This window comes from Homarus americanus, unplaced genomic scaffold (assembly GCF_018991925.1).
Source record: "Homarus americanus isolate GMGI-L3 unplaced genomic scaffold, GMGI_Hamer_2.0 scaffold38393, whole genome shotgun sequence".
Classification (NCBI taxonomy): Eukaryota; Metazoa; Arthropoda; class Malacostraca; order Decapoda; family Nephropidae; genus Homarus; species Homarus americanus.
In genome coordinates, this window is record NW_024719307.1 from 212869 (window position 1) to 236437 (window position 23569).

The 23569-nt window shown below is 36.3% G+C and overlaps 1 protein-coding gene across 24 annotated transcripts in view; it reads right to left on the bottom strand.

Moving 5' to 3' along the window:
• Window positions 1–23569, bottom strand: part of LOC121859966 (calcium-dependent secretion activator-like) — a 381073-nt gene that overhangs the window by 209812 nt on the left and 147692 nt on the right. For 22 of the 24 annotated variants that reach the window (XR_006087793.1, XM_042356936.1, XM_042356930.1 and 19 more), the window contains one exon: window positions 21999–22079. The exons of the other annotated variants lie outside the window; for them this stretch is intronic. Coding sequence is in view for 21 of the 22 variants with exons in the window: in XM_042356936.1 (XP_042212870.1) it covers window positions 21999–22079 (81 nt within the window). In the remaining variant the exon portion in view is untranslated. The remainder of the gene's footprint in view (window positions 1–21998; window positions 22080–23569) is intronic. 24 annotated transcript variants of the gene reach the window in all.

The window sequence follows — 23569 nt, forward strand, 5'->3', positions numbered from 1 at the left end:
GGTGGGAGTATTACCCAAGTGGAGCTGCAACCAAGCCACAAAATCTCACATGGCCACAACATGGGTCTCGTTCCTTTCTCAAAGCGACAACCTGAAAGAATTTGCACCTCATAGAAATGAGGAACTAATCCTGAAATCCCATTCAATAAACAAGCATGGGTCACACAACTACTGAGTCAACTTACAGTATTTGAGGGTTTGACCCCTGGGTTCCTTGGAACCCTCCACTTGTGTGACTGGGACCACAATCCAGAAATCAAGTTTAAAAAAAAAAAAAAAAAAAAATAGACAACTATAAAGAGTATCTTTCCTGACTTAAAACAGACCCTAAAAAGGGGGGGTAGCACTGACAAGTCAGTCACCAAGGCCATGAGCTAAGAGTCTGCTGTCATGTTACTGCAGATGCACTCGGTGATAAAGTAGACTAGAAAATAGCATGTTCACCTCAGCTCCAATCTCACTTCAGCATCCAAAAGTAAGAGGAAGGAATCTGAATTGCCTGATCCATGCGTGATTATAATACAGGTTTTTGGGATGGCTCTCTCCCTTTTAAAGGCTGCAGTGGATCAGGTAACTCCTATACCCTAAGCCAGATATATACTGTAAAGAGGAGGAAATGAGGAATGGAGTTTTACAGTACTGTGACTCACCCACAGGCTTCCGGAGCACTAAACACTCCAACAGTGTGACAGATTCATTCTGACATCTAATGTCCATACTCCAATTTGGAGGACTGACTTCTGTGAAAAACCCTGTGTGAAGGTAAAGAGGACAAAGTTCCCATTGATCACATGCTAAAGGGATACAACCCAGTTGAGTGAAATTAATGGCTTTTATATCCTAAGTCACATAATTTCCACACTGAAAAATAGATCTGTACAGGCATGACACAAGGAGTTTGCATGTTGACAAAACTTAAAAGTTAATTAGAGATTGACTCTTGACAATGAAAGATCAAGAGAAACAACTCCTTACCTTCCCACAAGGCAAGAACCTTTAAAACACTGCTGTACAAATAGATGCCAAAGATAATATAAAAAAATGCTCCCAAAAAAGCATGCTCTACATCCTGCTCAACAAAAGATCACATGTTGTTCATTAATCAGTTCTGGCTTGAGAAACTAATGTACCTTTCCCAAATAAAAGGAACATTAAAAAAGTAGAACCTAAGCAAGTAAAGAAATGCCTACTACAAAAGGTCCCATCAATAAGGCCTCCTGAAAGGACATTCGATTTTTTTTAAAATGATAAAGAATTAACAAAGATCCAGTGTTTTGAAGATTTCCAATTAAATATTCTTACAATAATAACTCAACCAAAACTGGATTTACCATTCTTAGATCAATGGAAATGTTTCCATATTACCCATATGTAATCACTTGAGTCCCCACTAGGCCAATTAATTGGCATTTCCCGAAAAGGTGAAGACCTCTGTTCCTTACCTAGAGGAGAGCCAAACCTTCACCTATAATGTGACACTCCAGAGAAAAAAAATCTTCAAATTTCCACTGGAATTAAAGGAGCTAACCACTCCTGCATAAAAAAGCAGTTTATCCTGTAATTAGCACCCTAAATTAAACAAACTGGTAAGAAGTAGGTAGGTGCCAAAACATGGGAGACAGTCAAACTACAATAAAAAAGCTGTAGGTGTCACTGAGAACTGAAAATTTGAACCAGTAACACAACAGCAAATTCTCAGCTCTTGGTCTCTGACAACTGCAACATAAGTGCTACCCACATTGGGTAAAACTAACTTAATTTAAACCTTCAATCCATCTTAATCCATTGCTTTGTATTGCTCATTAATAATGAGCAATACAAAGCAATGCACATGTTTCTAAAATGGCTAATGTAAATATAAGATCATTTGCAGTACAACTTTATGCATGAGCAGATTATGTAACCTCAAGACCCAGATGATACACACAATTGGATGCAAGTATGAGCATGTTGAATGGTTTAAAGGTCTCCAATTTATTTTATATTTGTTTAAGCCACTGCAACAGTAATTGACGAGCATTTCACACATTTCCAGTATTATTATCCTATATACAGTACAGTACGTGGTAAGGGTAAACTAACAACCGATTCTAACAAGATTGGACATAATGAACATGCGTCTTTAAAACGGATGCAATTTCTTGATTTTTTGCTATAATCTATATATGCATGACAGTATTTTTTATGTACGGTATCATTACATGGCTTTATGTACAGAATGAGGGTGTGAATTTTATTTTTTTTAGATTAAGAGAAATTTAGATTTTCTGAGTTTTAATTCTACAAACTTTCCAAATTGCACTGTAGCCCCGTATTTTCAGTACTATATTGAAGTCTAAGTTATAATTAACAATGAATTCCCCCCTCCCATGCCCCTTCTATTTCTTAATAATAATTATAAAACAAAAGTTAAGTTCAATACAAAGACTGTGACCATAATCTGGCTATAGTGGAATGGGGTCGGAATCCTCCACTGACACCATTAGTTTAACAATGAAGATTATCTCCATACATTTGATGAAAAGTTCTCCATATGTCTTTACAGGGCTTAATCACTCAATAATTGATCAACATTCACAGTATAGAAGAAAGATACACTCCATAAACATAGGCCATGAAAAAATTAATCCTATCCTATGTCTCTGGTCTCTGAAGAGGAAGTCAGATCAGTTTATCAGAGAAAGGTGTTAACTAGGCGCTGTAGGTCATGATGATGCGTCAGTGTCCACAATTAGTGCACGTAACATTACAGTATTAATACCTAAAAACCATTGGCAGTTTGGCATCCTGGTGCCACAGTTCCAATCTAGCCTTAGCAAATAAACTGCCATGGCAGTCGGAATTATCTCTCATATATATATATATATATATATATATATATATATATATATATATATATATATATATATATATATATATATATATATATATATATATATATATATATATATATATATATATATATATATATATATATATATATATATATATATATATATATATAGATCCTGCATGATTAAAAAAAAAAGTATTAATTAAAATAATACAGTACTGTATCTGATACCATTATTATGGCTAATGAGGTTGAAAGTCCAAACAGGAATTCACAAACTTACTTCCAATTGCCTGCTGAGAGGAATGAATCTTCATTGCTCTACTTTCAACCAGTGGATTATCTTAACCTGCATTTGTTTGACTAGCTTGGGATGTAAACATTCTCCATCACAATAAGTTGATGACTATACAGGTGACATAAGGACAATCTCTCATGGGTCAGATCTGGTGTTCCATACCAACTCAACCACACACATACAAATAAGTACATAAACATATATATATATATATATATATATATATATATATATATATATATATATATATATATATATATATATATATATATATATATATATATATATATATATATATATATATATATATATATATATATATATATATATATATATATATATATATATATATATATATATATATATATATATATATATATATATATATATATATATATATATATATATATATATATATATATATATATATATATATATATATATATATATATATATATATATATATATATATATATATATATATAAATATATATATATATATATATATATATATATATATATATATATATATATATATATATATATATATATATATATGTATATATATATATATATATATATATACACACACACTGTACGGTATACATAAAACCTGTTGTTGTTGTCTGGAAGGCGTTTATCATTCTTAAATCTACAGCTCTATAGGTGGTACAAAAGAATACAGTACAGTATTTTGGTATGATTTGAATGCCCCAATAATGTCTATCTATAAAACAAGACTAAAAACACATTAAATTTACTCATCATATGCACTAAATTTTTTCTTTTTTGTATCATCTTATTTTCAAACAATTTCAGTTCATTACCAGTGCAATAGCATCAATACTCATGAGAATGAGTGCACAAGCTGTGTGTCGGACCCTGCACGAATGTTCCCCTCCCGCACATTTACCTGAGAGAGCCATAAACTTGCAAATAGTGTGCCAAAAAGGGAGTCAGTCCGAGCGAGCGAGATACAACTGACATGCACTCAGCTACCTGCCTTAAGACTGAGCTGCGTCTCCGGCTTATTTGAGGGAAGAAGCCACACAAAGAGGGAGAGGAACTACGTTAGTCACGGACCTCGGCCGAACAGGCTAGTTTATAACAAGGTAGAGAAACTTTGCTTTTCTCTGTGTTCTCTACCACTTCTTAGTCTTTATAAGTTCTTCTTCTCTTACATTTACATGTCTGAGGTCATAGTTCATCATTGACAAGCAATAGTAAAGAAAAAACATGAATGGAATATCTGGTATAATAATCATGTGAAGGGAACTGGCTACTGTATTAATGAAAGAATGAATGACAAATAAATATGAAATATAAAAGAGAGAGCATACAGCAATGACAACTAAAGGGAGGATCAGAAAAATATAAAAGAAAAGAAAAGACAGGATTGTAATATAAAAAAAATAAGAAAAAAATATATACAAAATACAATACTGTACATTGAGAACTGAGATTGATTGAACAAATAAAGAATATAACAGGCAGACTATGTGAGGGAGGCTGAAAATTGGATCTATAAAATGGAGCACAGAAATGAAGGAATACTTAAGAAGAGAAGAAAAAAGACAGAGAACACAAGATTAAAAAAGGAAAATACCTGTACACCAAGTCCAGATATGGGAGTCAACTTTTACAAAAATCAAAGACTAAGAAGGTAGAGTGAGAAGCAGATGCAGGTTAAGAATAATGAATGATAATACAGCAGTACAGCATGGAGTAAAGATGGTTAAGAATAATGAATGATAATACAGCAGTACAGCATGGAGTAAAGATGGTTAAGAATAATGAATGATAATACAGCAGTACAGCATGGAGTAAAGATGGTTAAGAATAATGAATGATAATACAGCAGTACAGCATGGAGTAAAGATGGTTAAGAATAATGAATGATAATACAGCAGTACAGCATGGAGTATAGATGATTAAGAATAATGAAAGATAATACAGCAGTACAGCATGGAGTAAAGTTGGTTAAGAATAATGAATGATAATACAGCAGTACAGCATGGAGTATAGATGGTTAAGAATAATGAATGATAATACAGCAGTACAGCATGGAGTAAAGACAAGGGCTAGTACAAGCAGAATGACCAGGACATAGTAGAAGGTATCAGTTATAGGTACAGTACAAGGACTGAAAAGTTCCTGTCTATGAAAGGTGATGAGGGGATTAAAAGGGGATAATGAACGAGAATCATGAGACAAGGCAACATAATTCTGGTGTAAAGATAAAGAAGTAATTGCAAAGGGAACATAATAATGAAGAGAATGTAAAAGTTAAATACATTTATCATATTAAGACTAAATGAACTAGCCAATATGCACGTTCCTATTCTGAAAAGATACACACTTTCAACTGTGAAATATAGTACAGGATTAAACTTAAAATACTATTTGCTAATGCTGTTCAATATCAAAATATGAAATTGAATATTATGAAATAAATGAGATTCACATATGTATGTCACAAATCAAAAGGCCAAGGTTGCCTACTCAAATACTGTATAATAACAAAGATAATGTTGTGTCTCCCATCGATGATTCCTTACCACATTTGATCAGTATCATACATTATTATGTTCCATACTAACCTTCAAGCATTCTTGTTTCTCAATTTTTTATTTATATTTTGTCCTGACTTATCAAAATGTTCCCTTAACTTTTCTGCTTCTATTCTTTTACTTTCATCCTCATGTATAATTCTGAGCCAATTATTTTTCACAATCTTATTTCTCAGAACAAGAATTTGTTTTTTGAGAATATTTAGCTTTTAATATTTAAAAATGTGGAATCATTAATAGTTAAAGTACTGGAAGAAGACACTACCTGCTGCACCACACCTCATCTGAACATGGCAAGATGCAACATAATATGGAGATAAAACTATTCATACACTCAGGAGGACAAGAGGCGAACTGGTCAAGGATGATACTTATGAAGAACGGATAAAAAGAACTCTACACAAAAATACGAGACTATAAAGTGTTGTTGTTGAAATAAAAAGTATACATACAGGTAATTTATTGACGATTTTCTCCAAAACCAAGAACAGAAAATAATTAAATTTTAAAATGCAAGAAGAAGAATACATTTTCAAGACTAAGATAAAATAAAGAAGACAGAGATCCAGGTACAGTACAGGTCAAAAATTAAAAGGTCATTACTGATTGGCCTTGGTAACCCGTGGCAACAAGACTAGCAGAAGTAAAAATTCTATCCGATGAATGATGCAACTTTACAGGGCAAGATTATAACTATTTGACACATTCATACTTTAGCCTCCTTTAGCAGCTTCTCACACTTATTTAAAAACCATAATATTCAAAGGAAAAAATCAAATGTAGTTTCTCAATTCTTTCATTCATCTAATCTACCTGTATTCAACTGTGGTACACTGTAGGTCATCTCTATGTATTACTCCTGTAAATCCCACCTGATGTGTAGTGTCAAGGTACAACAGTCCACAGGGAGTGAGTGTAAATACTGTAGTGAAACCACCATGTAATCCGTTAGATGGGGGAAGGAGAGGGCTCACATCTAAATGACCCTTGATGTAACAGACTTTCATATCTGTACAGTTCGTTAGATGGAGGTTTCACATTTAACAGAACCTCGATATATTGACTTTCCTCTCCATATACTGTACTCCATTTATTAGAGGTTTCACTCTACAGGTATCCCAAATTTCAACTACTGTATAGGTAGAGTACACATCGTAGATGGGAAATAGAATGTTACCTGTGAGGTCCTAAAATAATGTAATACCCTCAACTCACTCAATGTCCTAAAGTTCATTATTCTTTCCATTTGATACCCTACGCGAGTCTATAAAAATATTCAATTAGAAAATATTGTAAAAAAATTCATACTCTATATACCCGTATAACCATATGGGTGTTATGCCATTAAGCATCCTCCCCAACCCCTTCTGAGCAATGTTGATCTCAGCCTTTCCTGGGTGAACTGGAGAGAAAGAGAGAGAAAGAAAAAGAGAGAGAGAGAGAGAGTTGAAAGATAAAATTAAAATGTTGAGTTAGCTTAAGTAGCTTATTTGTTCCTTTAAATTTTGTCTTTGTTCAACGTTATATAAAATAATTGAAACTTCACAATACTGAATGAGGAGTAATGGTAAACTTTTACAATTAAGGGAAGCTATGATCAGTATGGTACACACTAATAATGTACAGTACTGTATATATACCTGTTATGTGTGTGAGGGGTAGAGGTGTGGCTGAGGTGAATCACTGGTTACCCCCTACTAACAAATAAAATTTTTGAAATTTTTTATTCTCTTATTTTCTGTGTTGATTTATCAATTAGATAATGCACATTAACCCTTAAACTGCGACATCCTTCATATGACAACAGCTTTTTCTTTTTTTTTAAACTTGCATGCCAATTTTAACATTCCTTGAAGCACACCACAGAACAGAATAAACTTTGTTATGTGCACCAATATCAAGGTAATATACAAATGTGCACCATTGATACAAAAAAATAATAATAATAATCTTTACAGTAAGTAATAATTTATGTTGAAGTTACCATAGATGTGCAAGTAGAAAGAATATAAAAACTATTAATAATTAACAAGGTGAGCTGCTTAAAATGTTTACTTGGTAAGAAAATCACATCACCGTCGCTGATGATATTTGTGGCTGGAAAAATTAAATGCATGGCATTTAATTGACTGTTGCATAGTCATGCAGGCACACAGCTTAGGGGAACATTGAGACTCATGTGTCCCAGTAGACCTCCCCACACTACCTACACCTCAATAGGGTTCTCAGCTGCCAGTATCACTGTGGAAGGCATGCATGCACCACTGTCAGTTGCAGTCTGCCCCCTGCCACCACCAGCTCCTCCCTCCAAGTAGCTCAGCCCCACACATCACTTAAAACACTCCATCATGGCTCTAACAAGTGTAAAGAAAATATTTTTGTATTTTCATTTGTAAGAGGTTCTCTTCCATAGCCACAGTCTAAGGGTCAAGCACAGAAAATGTATGCTGTAGGGTAGATGATTCCCTATACAATGCATGCAAGGATGAGGAGTTTTACTGTTGGTGTTGTAACAATATACTGTACAGTACTTCATTTCAGTATGGTTTTATTTATTACAGTACATACCGTTATAATTTCCCCCGATAATATATTAGAAAATTGTTTTAATATTTCCCAATGTATCATACCATGGAAGATGCAGATCTGAGCAGATTATGCTTTGATAGTATACCACAGTTCAATGAGTCATATATATATATATATATATATATATATATATATATATATATATATATATATATATATATATATATATATATATATATATATATATATATATATATATATATACTGTATAACTCTTTTCAGTAATGTTTCATATGATGATGATATTAAGCAGTTGCTTCACAAGTACTGTAATAGCCAAATCAATGACCAGAATTTATTGCCAATGTTTCAAAAACTCCCTAAATTTTTAATTCATCAACATTTGCTGTGTGCATGTTAGCCAATGACTCAGGAGGAAACTGTAACTAAAATAGTCTTGTTACAATGGTCCAAAGATACTGAAATGTGTGACACTTAATGATGGATTGATCATGAATTCCTCTTTTATTGTTGAGCTTATAAGTAAAGGACTCATAGTAGTGAGGCTTGTGTTGCAGGCTTAACACTTACAGGTATATTTCATAGATTGGACCTAATTCATTAATTATTTAGGCTTCTCCACACCATAATAATCGCATCCTGAATTACTTATGCTTATCTATCATAACAACTCCAAAAAGGGATCATTACAAGAATGAGTTCACCATTTCAATTAGGGAGCAACAAGTCACGCACGCACGCACGCACGCACGCACGCACACTTAGATCATCATCATCAGGCTCATCCATAGTCATAATGTAAAGTTCATTCATTCGCAGGTTACTTTTCATTCAGCCAAATAGGAAGAAGAATTGTATTTGAGTCAAAGATACCCTTAGGAAATACAGTTTAGTAATTGCAGGGTTTGACAATGGAAGCAACATGAGCGGCTCCTACAAAGATGCTCAAGCTCATACTCGGAAAGACAACCCACTTGCCACATACTCGCCTTATGCTTGTCACAGCTTAAATCTAAGGGATGCTCATGCTGCTGAAAGTTGTCCAAAAATGATTACATTCTATAGATTTGTTCAGTACTCTATAACGTGTTCAGCTCTAGCCCACAAAGATGGGAAACGTTGTGGAATATGTTGACTGCACTCTGCACTGCACATCAGGCACACGTTGGTCTGCCCGGGTGGACATAGCTAAGACTTTTACAACTCATCTTCCAGGAATAAAAAGCTATTGAAATTGTACAGGATTTGAATCTAACAGGCAGAGACTAAATCAGGTCTAAATGGCATTCAGACGTACGTTAATTCATTAAAGTACTTTCTCGTGGCATCCACCTGGCTTAAAGTCCTTACAGCAATCAACTTCAGGAGCACAGTTCTGCAAGTCAGAGATGTGATGTTGGATGTAGAGGTTGAGATGAAAAGCCTGGCCGAGGTTCATAGACATGTGAGAGAGATTTGGGATGAAAGTTTTGGCTGAGAATAAGCTTGTTGCTGGGAACCTTGGTATGGCAACCTCAAGATGTTGCTCGAGTTGATGCAAAGGGAGGAAGAAGTCCACAGACAAGATCATTTAGTGAAGAGGTAAAAGACTCCAATTCAGAAGATTGTTTCAATTGTCAAGTTTTTTTATGTTCAACTGGACTGCATCCTCAGAAATATGGTGGGGCATTATGAGGCTGCAAGGGAGCTAGAGGTGACATTTGGCATCATGTCGAAATACCCAAACATAACCAAAAAGACGAGAGCAAACAAGCCAGATATTTTGTAAGAATTACAGTGTTGACGTACCTGAGATCACTTATTGGTGATATTTTCAGCCAATCTGAGACAAACCCCTTTATCATCACCACAACTGTTCAACAGTCCCAGGAGTTAAAACTCAATGGCTTATTGTGCTCTATTTTCCTATCTTATCCTCTCTATACCTTTGCTTTAAGAGGGTGGAATCCCAGTCCCAGTCACTTGCCTTGGCTTCAATCCTTCATTTAAGGCCAACATACCTTGAGGGAAAATCAAGCTCTACAACCAACAAAGAAATAAGAAGTGAAGGGCATTAGTTAACTCACAGGAATTTTAACTTTGCCTTAAGTAGTCAAGTTACAAATATTAGTGGTTCACAAACTAATGTAAAACCCTCATGTTAGTTTGTAACTAATATTAAGATACAATATAATAGTAAGAATTGGGTGAAGTGATAAATTCTGTACCTCTTTTTTTTTTGTATTGTGTTTTCTGCCCAAGTTGAAAAGTCAATGCATTTACGGTAGGTCCTAAATGATGAATCTTGTTTTCAATTAGGATTGTAACTTACAATCATAAAATGATCCAACCAAGAAAATGAAATCAACTCAAACTGTGGAGTCAATTTCCTAGGTCCTCCATAAAGTATAGGTCTCATTTTACAAAATCTAATGCATTCATTAAGTAACTCGTGAAACACAGCCCAGATCTAACCTTTATACATCAAATATTAAGACAATTTCATGAATTAGTTACACTTCTGCATTACAGCCAAGTCCCAGAGGGATTTCTAGAAGCAATAGTTCACCATTAAAAGTAGAAGTAATGCGTCAGGTCAGCTCTCTTTAGCATTTGCAACTGAACCTTCATATTCCTCAGCCACAGTCAAATTCTCATGTGTCAATCTCTTTACACCTTAGTCTAGATTTCATGTTATACTTGGAAGGCTGCCCAGTAGCCAAATTACTCTCCCCCTAATTGGGACACAGAGATAAGTAATTTTACCTTTACTTGAAGAACAAGTGAAGTCTTGGCTTATCAACATTTATGTCTCAATTTTCATTGGTTAATGTAAGGTCTTTGCCTTTGTTTACATCAAGTTGCAAGGGTTATATAATTTCCTAATGATCTAACTAGGACGTAAACAATGTGTCAGTTTAGGGGAACAACCATCATTCATGCTGGGTCGAGGAGAAACTGATTTTGCTGGTAAATAATTTAGTCCATTTTTTTTTAAATAGTTTATTATTTCTGGGCTGGTTGAGGGTGAGGGTTTTAAAAGGATTTCACAGGTGTGATGATAACAGTACAAGAAGTTGCCACTTCAGAGTAGGATGGGGTAGGCATTGTGTTTATTACCCCAGGTTAAACTATATTCCTGCAATATGTTTCCTTTTGAAGGATTATTGTGTATGTTCCATTGTTTTAAATTTGAACATGAGATTCCATCAGCAAGTCTCCTGACTGGCTGGGTCAGTTGCTGCATGCCAATTCAGCTGATCCACTAAGAGGTGTAGGGCTGCTAAGGTTGTCAAAGTTTCAGATAGATACAGTAATAAATACAAGGTGCAGGTCTAGTCACTTAGTTTCACCATGCTTAGGACACTGTTACTTTGGTTATTTGAATAAACTATGACAATTAAGAGAATTCAGGCATACCCTTAAGCTTAAAGAAAAGCTTGGCCCATAATGGAAGTACGGTACAGGAGACGTTTTTTTTTAACAGCTTTCCTTTTAAATGTGATACCAAAGCAGCTGAACTGTTATACTATTGTATCAGAGATTAATGCAATGTATGAATTTTATGCAAGAATATCATACCCAGGCAATAAGGAATTTGGCGATCCTGTAGAAATTTGGTTTTCAGAGCTTACAAAATGTGCATTTAGGGTACAGGTTGACCTTCTCTTATCTGGCATTCCATTGATGGCAACTCCCAAAGAATGTTCAACCACCATGTAGATGTCCAGTTGGCCACAGACCCAGTTCTACCAGTACTTCAAAACATTCAAACAATAATCACTCCATAAAACAAAAACAATATAATCATAAAATAAGAATACTGTACAATCAAACGAAATTTCAAATACATTACTGAAATTCAGTGGCAGCTCATCTATTTAGGCTGAAGCTCTCACACTGTACTGGCAGACATTAGATCCTGAAGCTGAAAATAGTTGCATCAATTCATATACCACATACAAGTTACAGCACAATACAGTATTTTCAATTAAAAAGATGAAAACATGTAAAGATGCCCATATAGGCGACACCTTACAGCTGCAGCACGTGTTGGCAGACAGAGCAACGATATCGTACCGCGGTTGACAGCTAAACATTTAGTTTCTAATTCATTATTTCCACGACTTATCATCTTACTAGCCACTCAGGTGGTCGGTTTATTCTTTGTTATAACTTTCAATGTCCAGTGTTCGTACAGGAGGAAACCAGAGTACCCAGAGAAAACCTGCCATGCTGATGTGAGAGCTTTCTTGATTCACTGTGAGGACAATGAATGTTAAGGCAGATGCTCTGAGGAACAAGGTAATACTAAGGGTGCTACATCTCCCATCAATCTCTTACAATGTAAGATAAGCAGCAGATTTGTATTTCTAATTTCACCTATTCCTCACGAAGGCCCAGTTGCAGCCGATGACTTTTCCTACTGTTCATCGAGTGTTAACGGCACTTTAAAAAAATATAAAAATTGGAATATAATTACTATTGTGGACCCTTTCTGGCATTACAGTACACTGCAGTATATATTTCCCCCTCCTTGTGGAGTTATGTTAATGTCTTCAATGATCTTGTGTTAATAAGTTGGGAGAATGAAGATAATGTGTCCTGTCCGTTAGTTTAATAAGACTAATATACAGCCTGGGAGCAGCATTTGGACTGCTTACAACCACCACTTCCTATTGTATACAGTAAACCCTTGCTATTCACGGGTTTGCGATTCGCAATTTCGACTACAGTGTATTTGCAGTAAGCAGATGGTGGCTAGCTTACGAGCCTCTCCCACAGCGCAACAAGTCACCCCCACTCACCCGCAGCGTCTCCTCTCCCATATCATCCTTTGTTTGCGCTAAATCATTGCCTGCAATGCAGCACCTCGTGTTGTATGCAAAACTTTATTATTTGTGTGAAATGGCCCCCAAAAGACTGCCTAGTGTCAGTGCTAGTGATGCTAGTGGGGTGAAACATTTAGAGACCTCAAAGCCAAGAGGAAACAACTACCAATCATATTGTTTTCAAGAAAGAACCAGCCACTTTCCAGCTCATTCGTCTTTCTCACCTACTCAGTCAGCTGCTGCCGCCGCTCCACCAACCACTACTGCATCACCCTCTTCCAACAGTAATGCTCATGATCTTCCCATACTTCAGTAACCAGATTTCATCCTTCTGTACAGTACACTTCATCAAGCTCCAAACTTCCACATACTGAGGAAAGTAGTATTGGTAACTTTAGTTTCTCATACACAGTATAGGTGTACAGTAGTGCACTAAGGTAGTATAAGTTGCTATTTGCAGTTTTGCCAATTTGTGCCATTCCTTGGAACTTAACCCCTGTGAAAAGCAAGGGTTTACTGTACTTGGACTGAGATTTCAGGAGTGGCCTAATCAAGGTTGTTGACCATAAAGGAGATAATTTTATGACCGAGCCTCAAACTATGCGACTCAAATGGAGTAGTGTGGGAGTCAACTAATACTGTAGAGCATGATGCTTGACATCCCTCAGCTGGATGGAAGTCAAGTTGCTTGTCTGATAATGTGGCTCTCCTGATTTACAAATATACTTGTAGTTCACACTCTCTCTAAACTATGGTGTTTCCTTTCTATAAATCCCAAATATATCCACCTGGCTTACCTCTCCCATATTGTACCAGAAAAGGGGCAATCATAATCTGTATTCATAATTGACTCAACTGTTCAAGTAATCAACTAAATTCTTTTATTTTTGCATTATAATCATAAAATTTATCATAATCATACCATTATGTATATCTAACATGAAAATGTCACACATTACAAGGGAGGATCCCATGGAGTACTCTTAGGGTGCCCATGAACACCCACACTACCACCACCAACTAAAAAGTAAGTGACCCCCATGTTAGGTATTTGAGTGGAAGTGACCTGAAGAGGTCAGAAAGGAAGGGTGAGGGAGGATGGAAGTCAGGTACCTGACCTCAGTCACCTCAGGTGGCTAACAGGAATAATACCAAGATTGTCAGTGTATCAGGATTAGGGACCTATGAGCCAGGAGGAGGTAATGAGTTATCTATCAGCCAGGAGGAGGTAATGAGTTATCTATCAGCCAGGAGGAGGTAATGAGTTATCTATCAGCCAGGAGGAGGTAATGAGTTATCTATCAGCCAGGAGGAGGTAATGAGTTATCTATCAGCCAGGAGGAGGTAATGAGTTATCTATGAGCCAGGAGGAGGTAATGAGTTATCTATCAGCCAGGAGGAGGTAATGAGTTATCTATCAGCCAGGAGGTAATGAGTTATCTATCAGCCAGGAGGAGGTAATGAGTTATCAGCCACTATCAGCCATCAGGAGGTAATGAGTTATCTATAGCCAGTTATCTATGAGCCAGGAGGAGGTAATGAGTTATCTATCAGGAGGAGGTAATGAGTTATCTATCAGCCAGGAGGAGGTAATGAGTTATCTATCAGCCAGGAGGAGGTAATGAGTTATCTATCAGCCAGGAGGAGGTAATGAGTCTATCAGCCAGGAGGAGGTAATGAGTTATCTATCAGCCAGGAGGAGGTAATGAGTTATCTATAATGGTATGAGTTATGAGTTATCAGCCAGGAGGAGGTAATGAGTTATCTATCAGCCAGGAGGAGGTAATGAGTTATCTATCAGCCAGGAGGAGGTAATGAGTTATCTATCAGCCAGGAGGAGGTAATGAGTTATCTATCAGCCAGGAGGAGGTAATGAGTTATCTATCAGCCAGGAGGAGGTAATGAGTTATCTATCAGCCAGGAGGAGGTAATGAGTTATCTATCAGCCAGGAGGAGGTAATGAGTTATCTATCAGCCAGGAGGAGGTAATGAGTTATCTATCAGCCAGGAGGAGGTAATGAGTTATCTATCAGCCAGGAGGAGGTAATGAGTTATCTATCAGCCAGGAGGAGGTAATGAGTTATCTATCAGCCAGGAGGAGGTAATGAGTTATCTATCAGCCAGAGGAGGTAATGAGAGGAGGAGGTAATGAGTTATCTATCAGCCAGGAGGAGGTAATGAGTTATCTATCAGCCAGGAGGAGGTATCTATCAGCCAGGAGGAGGTAATGAGTTATCTATCAGCCAGGAGGAGGTAATGAGTTATCTATCAGCCAGGAGGAGGTAATGAGTTATCTATCAGCCAGGAGGAGGTAATGAGTTATCTATCAGCCAGGAGGAGGTAATGAGTTATCTATCAGCCAGGAGGAGGTAATGAGTTATCTATCAGCCAGGAGGAGGTAATGAGTTATCTATCAGCCAGGAGGAGGTAATGAGTTATCTATCAGCCAGGAGGAGGTAATCTACCCTGGTTACTACATTAAGCTGGGACAATACTGAAAAAATACAAGTAAGCTCGTCTATCTACAGCAGCCAGCAGGACAAGAGCAAAAAGTTCTATCGCACTGATGAAGGAATTCTTAGTATTACAACCTTGGGGAAAATATTGTCACCACATCACACGTAAGGCATCACTCAAATTCCAAACTTACAATTGGCGAAGAGAATAAAAAGTATGTAATCGTCTTTGTTATTGATAAAACTAACAAATTTTTTTGTAATATTAATGATAATCAAAAGTGTGTTAGGTACGGTAATTATAACAAATTACAATAACCATGAACTGCATATATTGTACGTACATCCGAACATCACATACCGTACTAGCAGCGAGTCTAATCCCACGTAACACACAAAATCATGCCATCTGGAGTTCTCCCTCTCTCGGTCTCTTTTAACGTGCATCTCTGAACGATATACTGTGGTCATTTCACTACTCTTCCACCTTCCTTTCTCTCTGTACATCCCTACCACCAGAGCTTACCCTGGTCAGCCATCTGTCCAACACTCCTTTCATTTCTGTGAGTCCTTCCACAGCATCCTTGTTTCTTATCGTTTACATCCTACTCACTCCACATACAATAAAATCTCTCTCGAGACACAACAACTGATGTGCGGGGTATTATGGCTATGCGAGGTGTTACAGATACCTGTTTGTTATACAGGAGTGTTTTTTCCCAAAGGGGTTTATTTTTCCCCCATACACTGGTTTAGACCACATCTAATCAGCATCAATACTGTTAAGTTTTCTGTTGTTGAAGCTGTATTGATCTGAAAACATGGCCTTCAAATACGATCTATTCATCTATCAACATAAGCAAATAAAAATTATTTTGAAATAAACACATAAACAATGATTATACTGTACTCACCAGAAGTTGTAGATCTGTAGGAAGTTGTAGGTGTATCAGGCACTCATTGTAGCAAGCAGTGCTACTTATAGCATAACACATGTGTTGCTTCTCCATGTGTCATGCAAGATAAGGCGTGGCTTCTGGCCTTTGCACCCAGAATATTTCTTAATACTTTTGGGAACAGTGAACATGCCAAACATTACTCAGTACAATAACAGTACTGTAAGTAATTACAGTACTGTATTGTTACAAAAAATATTACTGTATATAACTACAGTATTGTTATAGAACATATATTACTGTAGCGCAACAACAGTACAGCATTCTTACAGAATACTGTACTCACATTACATTAGTCAAAGCATGTAATCACAACAAAGTTACTATGCGGCTACTCCAGCACAATGCAATTAACAAATTTCCACATACTGTACTGTAATGCAATAACAATTTAGTACTGATACAGCTACAATTGTGTAATTATTCCTAATTTGCTTAACCTTGCAAAAGAATTAAAGTTTATGTTCGTTGGCACAGTTATCATGAAACTAAGCATAATGACAGTTAAGTCACTATGCAGCTGCCCTAGAAGTTATAAACCATTTAATCAAGACATTCTATTAATAGTAACAATTGTATAACAATATCCTTTAGGCTCAATCACCATAAGAACCGAGAGCACTCGCCATTTCAATACAAGCCATGAACCACGAGATATTATACGTGGCAAGGGAGATTTAGGTGTGATACCCACAACACAAATTTGCAACACCTCATATAGCCACAACACCAGTAATGTTCCTTTCTCTAAGCCACACCTTATAGAAATTGTGCTTTTAAGAGATTGTGAGCTAGAGAGGTTCACCAGTATTACCCTCCAGCACATCAATTCTATCGTTTCCAATTTGCTTTCTCTTCTTACACCCATAGTCCATGCTTCACATCCAATTAACAGCGCAGGCTCAACTTTTTCTTTGTGTCACTCCTTCTGTGTTACCTTTATAAATGTCTCAATGCACATCTTTCCCACAGCTGCTCTTCATTTCTTTCCACCTTCCACTGAGCCTTTGTGTGATGTATCCACCCCCAAAAAATCTCATACACCCAACCTCCATTCAGTCACTTATGAAAAGTTATTTAATTTTCTCCCTTTCTTCCTTTTGTTCTCACTTACTTTCATCACTTTATTTATGTTCACAATCACTAGAAACTTCCCCCAATATTACAACTGTCTAAGCTTCTTTACTAATACTTGTAACTTCGGAGTTAATTTACACACTAGAGAGTGTTATCTGTAGAACATCCGAGTGACCTACCACTTTTGTACGCCACCTCTCTATCCAAATGATTAAACTATAGAACATCTATGTTTTCTTGTTTCTATGTGGTTGTCAGCATATACATGGATCACATGCACCTACAGTGATTTATTTGCACACACACACACACACATTTAATTCTCAGCAGAGAACAAATTCCAGTTTCATAGAATCTTGTTTGTGAGTGAAATGTTTCCTATCAAAATTAAAATAGTGTTGCATTTCTGGAGCCCCCCAAATCTTCCAAGTCTTTACATAGGTTTAAAACTCATTAATGATTATCTTATACTTTTACTGCCCACACAAGTAGGCAATATCCCTCCAACACCACTAAGAGGAACCTTTGTATAACATTCACTAAGCTTGTCATACAGTCGTCAATAACCTCAATTTGTAGCTCAAAAGTATAAATTAATACCTGTACTATTTTCAGTTCTTTCATTACCTTACAGCACTTATTCTTCAGTGGATGTCCCTTATTCTTCTGTGCATGTCCCTTATTCTTCAGTGTATGTCCCTTATTCTTCAGTGTATGTCCCTTATTCTTCAGTGCATGTCCCTTATTCTTCAGTGTATGTCCCTTATTCTTCAGTGTATGTCCCTTATTCTTCAGTGTATGTCCCTTATTCTTCAGTGTATGTCCCTTATTCTTCAGTGTATGTCCCATATTCTTCAGTGTATGTCCCTTATTCTTCAGTGTATGTCCCTTATTCTTCAGTGTATGTCCCTTATTCTTCAGTGTATGTCCCTTATTCTTCAGTATGTCCCTTATTCTTCAGTGTATGTCCCTTATTCTTCAGTGTATGTCCCTTATTCTTCTGTGCATGTCCCTTATTCTTCAGTGTATGTCCCTTATTCTTCAGTGTATGTCCCTTATTCTTCTGTGCATGTCCCTTATTCTTCAGTGTATGTCCCTTATTCTTCTGTGCATGTCCCTTATTCTTCAGTGTATGTCCCTTATTCTTCAGAGTGTATGTCCCTTATTCTTCAGTGTATGTCCCTTATTCTTCAGTGTATGTCCCTTATTCTTCAGAGTGTATGTCCCTTATTCTTCAGTGTATGTCCCTTATTCTTCTGTGTATGTCCCTTATTCTTCAGAGTGTATGTCCCTTATTCTTCAGTGTATGTCCCTTATTCTTCTGTGTGGGGCAGCGGATGTACCTTATCCTTCAGTGTATGTCCCTTATCCTTCAGTACATGTCCCTTATTCTTCAGTGTATATCTCTCTTTTCTGTATGTATGTATGTATGTATGTATGTATGTATGTATGTATGTATGTATGTATGTATGTATGTATGTATGTATGTATGTATGTATGCATGTATGTACATATGTATGCATGTGTGTGTAGTAGTCACAGCAGTACAGTACTAATGACTGCTTTATTCATATACAGTCAACCCTCACTTTAAGCGGTTAATTCAACCCACAGGGTACCGCGGAAAGTGAGAAAGGCGTAAAGTGAACAACATAACATATGGGATTAATTGAAATAGAGACCGGGCCGACCCCCAAACTCCACTTTTTCAGACACAATACCTACGTTGTAGTAAAAATAACTTCTAAATTTTATGATGGTATGCACACACAATTAATAATTAAGAGAAATATCAATAATATTAGGTTTTTTAACACTTACATTAGTAGAAAAGATGGCTGGGCACGGGGATGGGGGGTTGGTTCGAGGCAGAGGGCAGATTATTGGCCCTCACCTGTATCATTTGTATCAATTGTATCACTATCCACCACAGAGGCTTGCAGGGCCTCTTTGTCAAACCCCTCAAAGTCCATATAAGTCCATATCCTCACTATAATTATCACTGTCACTGACTTGGGCCGGCTGTGGTGGGTGGCGGGTGAAGAACTCGGTAATGTTTTGATGACTGGGCGACCTTGTGCGCACCCTGCTCGCGCCGCTTACACAACATGGCGGAAGGTTTGGATCCAAAAATGGCGCGGCTCGCCAGCTGCTCTCCGCGTAAAGGGGTACACGCACCTCGAAATGTGAGCATTCCGGTTTCGGCAGGGTACCGCGTAAACGTGGAAACGCGGAATGTGGGACCGCGTAAAGCGAGGGTTGACTGTACTGTATAGTAGTTTCTCCTGTGCCTCAAGGAATGCAAAGCCAAAGACAATTAATATTTAACAAAATTATACCTGTAGTAAAGATGCAACATAACCATAATATATCTCACTTTAAATACGAAAGAAAAACAAAATTATTGCACGCTGTCTAGAACAAAATAAACCTAAGATGAAGAGGTAGTCTAAAAAAAATGCTATGTTCCTTTAACCTCTCCTGATATTGTACCATCTACAAGTAAATTTTACACACTGGGAGAAATAATAAAGAAATTATCAGTTTAACACCGCAGTAAAAGGATAAAAATATGAGAGGAAGAGATAATTTGGTCACGTCAAATACTACAACTGCTAATTGTTTCACTGAAAATTCAAATATTCTGAAGGATATGTTTCACAAGTTTGTTCCATACCTTTAAATATTTCCATTTATACATGCATTAAACCATTCATTTTTGCATTAATGAGTTTTAAAAGACCTGGACACCTGTGAGAAAAATTTCCCAAGTCTTTTTCACTGAATTTTGTCTCTTAAAAGTATGTAAGATTTCATATAAATAAAATAACTTGTTATACAAAAGACAACTAAGTTTGGGCATTCTAAGTATTGTAAAAAATATTTTTCTTCTAAATAAAGGAATGTAATAAATCTATCCTTCTATGTTCAATCACCATCACAAAAACCTTTTTCATATTCAAACTAAAATGGTTGAATTTGAGCAACTGCCAAAAATATTATGGTTCTAAATATCTACAAACTTTTTGGTACTTAAAACTAAGTGGACTCTCAAAATATTTGCTGAGTTAGTGTATAAGCTGGTTCTGCTTTCACATAATGAACCATTTGCCACTTAATGTGTGTTGTCTTTCTCACATACTACTTCTTTACCTCTTGTTAAACATTCTATCACATACAGTACAATACTACACTTTAGTTTAAAAAGATCTAAAAAACAAAATCATTAACCATGCAGTCAGTTCAGAGTAAGCCCATTCCAAGCTGTCTATAAACCAACTCCAAATACAGGAGCCAGTTACTCACATTGTACATTACAGGGACGCAATACAGTAAATAATCTTTTGCACAAAAATACTAGCCATCTACAAGGCTCACACAAATGGCACCCCAAAAAGCAATAAGGGATGTTGATGCTGGTTCTCTCCTCCCAAGACACATAAAAAGCGGACTTAAAACTGTGGCGACTGTTACACCGGTTGCTGCTGATGACGAATCTACATTAAGAGGGAGCTGGCGTACTGGTCAAAATGGCTGATGGCACGCAGCAATGTAAGAACATAATCCTCATTACTGTTCAGTCACTGAGTATTCAACAATGGATAAAAAAAAATACTTCACATCGCAATTCTAAACAACTTCAAACTTGTATTGTCCATTCGCTTGAATTATTGTGGTACATGACCTGCAGACAGCTGATTGTGTAAAACAGTTTTATACAACTGTGCACACTTTATCATATAAGTCATACACTTCCATGTACATTTTTAATGAAAAATAATTGCAAGTCTGTAACTGCAAACACATTCCCGTAAAAATCTCCCTCAATTGCAGTTATCTTTCCATCCATCAATCTCTATTCTGCCCTAAAAACTGATGGCATTATCAGTGTCCATTAGTCAAGTCTTGGTAAAACAGTAGCTCATTTTCTGCCAGTATGCCAACAAGCATTACGGAAGGTGAGACAAGGGCAGCTACGCAGTGGGTTAAATTTGGGCAGCAATAGGCAACTATGCATATTACCCACCTGGGTGCACTGTAGGTGGAGGTACCTGTATGAATTGTTTGAATCAAACTGGTCTGTATAAATGCTTTCTCACAACTGTTTCTTCTAAAATTTATCAAAACCTACTGAAATATCTAATAAACTAAAATCATCTACAGTATTTGATCATAATGTACTACTGGGATCACTAGTATTTACCTTCTAATTAAATAACTCTTTAGGTTTCACAGTTATAATTATTTTATGTATATAAAACATGGACACTGTACTAAAACAAAAACTTAAATTTCATTATTTTAAGAGTACATTTCAAAATAAGAAATGAAAGCACAAAAAATACTATACAGTATACTGTAACTACAATCAAGAATCTGTTTCAAACAATTCAAGCTAGTTCTCCTCCTAACTGATTGCACCCTTCCTTAACCCTCTCAAACTCACCTTAGTTTTGGGGACAGGTACTCGAAAACTTTGTATCTTTTACGTCTACTAAGAGATAGATTTTCCATGCTCCCATCTGACCTGCGGAAAATTATCTGCTCATTGAAACAGAAGTTAGGTGGATTCCATAAGAAACTGGAAAACCTCTCGGTTATTATTCCAATACCTTTGGCCATTAAAAAAGTAGAAGAATTCACTCTCTTTAGTAAGACAAGAAGATGTAGATGAATAATAAAGAATAAATGCAACAAGTTGGACTGACTATCAGTTCCCATGCACAGTATTTGCAAACTGTCATTTATGTGAGGAAATTTACACTTTGGAGATGTAGGAATTACCATTGGGCTTAAATAGACTTCAGGAGGCAGGTTGAGAAATCAATAAATGGAATGAACAAAGAAAGTATAAAGATAAGTCCTTCAATTAATTTAAAAGATCATTTAATACACAAAATGAAATTATGGCAACAACTACTGCCAATGATGAAGATCTATAATATCTAGGATTGTTTTAAAATACAATATTTTCAAATACTTTTTACAGTCTACATGTCATCAATGAGTGACCACGATACCTTTCCTGGGGCACCTCCTGACCAGGATACATTGCCCAAAAGCATCAGCATAGGTGCTGTATTAAATTCTTATACAATACACCATATTAGAAGCAATGCTTCAAAACCGCAGAATGGTGGTTGCTCTATGAGCCAGTAACACTTCAAGATCACCAAGTCAAAGCCCTAAGATAGGTCCCTTCTTGCCTTGAACCATTCATTTATATGTTACATGCATAGTGTGGTAGAAAGATTTCCTTGCCCAGTCCTGTACAAACAAAAGGTTATCCAAAGATCAGTGAGGGAAGCAAGAGTGGTGAACCACCACGATGTAATTGGTAAGTGTGCTGCTTAGCAAGACAAAGGTCTTGAGGTAAAGTTCCAAGCAATTCAAACACCCTTTTGTTTCTTGCCTGGTTACATAGTTCCATCTCTTCACAGTTAATGTATCACTAAGAAACTGTCAAATCTTCTTATCATCTAGACAGAATTCTTGTTGATGCTGTCTGGAAAATTGAATGTTAATTTTCATTGAGGGTTATTGTCTCCCCATGCTATCATTTATTTATTCTATACAGAGTTCTGTATGGTTACTTCATAATTTTTGACATGATTAACTTTGCATGTCTGTGTTTGATTCTTGTGAATGCTTGATGATGAGCTAATGGGTTGGGCTAGCTAATTCTAGCTATTGTCCTTATTCAGTGTACTGTATCAACTTTATTAGTTCTTTAACTGACATCAAAGTTCTGTTCACCTTAAGTTAACAGGTACAGTAATGCCTCGCAAAAGCCATCCTTTGTAATATAGTATTTCCAGGTAAAGTTATTTCCTTTTTAACACCTAAATTTCACAAATATCATGGATGGTTCACACTTGATTGATTACTGCCCCCCCCCCAAAAAAAAAGAAAAAAAAGAGGAAACTGCATAGAATCAAGACGGTGCATTTGTGTGCATGCCATACTTCAGCTACAACACACTAGATATTACGGGCAAAATCAATGCTGAACCCGACA